Genomic DNA, 1,634 nt, shown 5'->3' with positions numbered 1-1,634 from the left:
TGAGTTACAACGTAAGTCTTTATTTGTAAATAACTTAAGTGGAATTTAAATATAAAAACAATTTAAGCTTTCCACTATACAGTGTCAGACATCCACAGCAGCCATTTGTTACAATCTTACAATAAACATGTCCTTACATGAAACAATAAAAATTATGCATGACACATTTTTAAAACACCACACCCCGATGCTGCATATGAGTCTTTCATGCCCACCTTTGTACCTAAATGTCAAGGCCACTCGCAGTTTTTTTGTTCAGACTACATTTTTCATCCCATCTTCTCTTCAAGTGTTTCTCAGTCCTTCTTGGCTTGCTTCTCTCTGCGTTTCTGTCTCACTTCAGACACTATTTTGAGCAGTGACAGCAGAATGGGCACACACATAGGCAGGAAGAGTGGTATGTAGATAGCAAACTTCTGGTCATCAGGAAAGTAGAGGAGGTGGAGGAGTGAGGGGTCAAAGAACGCTCTCTCTGATGCCAAGATGGCCTCTTTACTGTACTGAAGAGCAAAGCCGAGGTTCCCGGCCTCCAACTCTGCCACAGCCAGCTGCAGAGACGTGACGGCACTGGACACCTGAGGGACAGCAACAACAATCACATGTTGGATACAACTTATGCAATTATAGGAAAGATATTTAAATTATTTTAGAGCTTAACCGCAGATCGCATACATTTTATTCTTTGTTAGCATTTTACATGTAAAACTTCCACTGGTCTGTTTAAAACTGTCCATATAAAATCATATATCTTTTTAAAGTTTTTTTTCTAGGGCTCAATGTTGGCTAGTTCATATATCATAGGAAAAATTTAAAATGTCATCAAGTACGCTGTGATGAATTTAAGTCCTTTGAAGTTCTCACTCTTAAAGTTGGAGGGCTGCAACCTATCATATTTGTTATAATTTATCACCCCCCAAAACCGCCTGGAGGATTTTTATCAGAACTTCCTGAATTTTTATCTACTCTGGTTTTAAATTATGACAGAATTGTTCTTTGTGGCGATTTTAATAATCATGTTGATGACCCCACCAATGTTAATGCAACTGACTTTTTAAATATGGCCACTTCTTTTAACTTCAAACAACATGTCAAAGGGCAAACCCATAACCATGGTCATACACTGGACTTGGTTTTTAACCTGGGTGTCAGCATTTCCTCTGTGGAATTAGTGGACATGACCATATCTGACCACAGATGTATTGTTTTTAGCTGCGATTCGCCTGTTACTCATGCCGCCTCACCAAGCTCTGTGTGTTCTCGCTTCTTTAATGAACAAAGTGTTTCAAAGTTTTGCGCATTCTTTCAGAGCCAAAGCCAACACCTGTCTGATTCCAACACCAACAATCTGGTCGATCACTTCAATCATATCTGCTTGTTGTCACTAAATATTACTGCTCCTCTAAAGGTTAGGCCTACGTCTAAAGCTAGTAAGCAACCCTGGATAAATGACAGCATTCGCAGCCTAAAAAGGGAATGCAGGAAAGCAAAGCGCAGATGGAAAAAATCCAGTCTCCAAGTCCATTACCTCAGTCTGAAGGATTTATTAATTAACTACAATAACATGGTTAAGGATGCGAGAACACACTATTTTTCTGAACTCATTACTACACATAAACACAATCCCAGGTTTCTGT

The 1,634-nt window shown here is 39.1% G+C and overlaps 1 protein-coding gene across 1 annotated transcript in view; it reads right to left on the bottom strand.

Annotated features, from left to right (window-relative positions):
- The window catches only part of pigs (phosphatidylinositol glycan anchor biosynthesis, class S), an 8,853-nt gene continuing 7,219 nt past the window's right edge, over window positions 1-1,634 (bottom strand). The window contains exon 12 of the mRNA XM_046039843.1: window positions 1-575. Coding sequence (XP_045895799.1) covers window positions 297-575 — 279 coding nt within the window. The 3' untranslated portion in view covers window positions 1-296. The remainder of the gene's footprint in view (window positions 576-1,634) is intronic.

This window comes from Micropterus dolomieu, linkage group LG23 (genome assembly GCF_021292245.1).
Source record: "Micropterus dolomieu isolate WLL.071019.BEF.003 ecotype Adirondacks linkage group LG23, ASM2129224v1, whole genome shotgun sequence".
NCBI classification, from domain to species: Eukaryota; Metazoa; Chordata; class Actinopteri; order Centrarchiformes; family Centrarchidae; genus Micropterus; species Micropterus dolomieu.
This window is presented reverse-complemented; position numbering and strand designations above follow the sequence as displayed.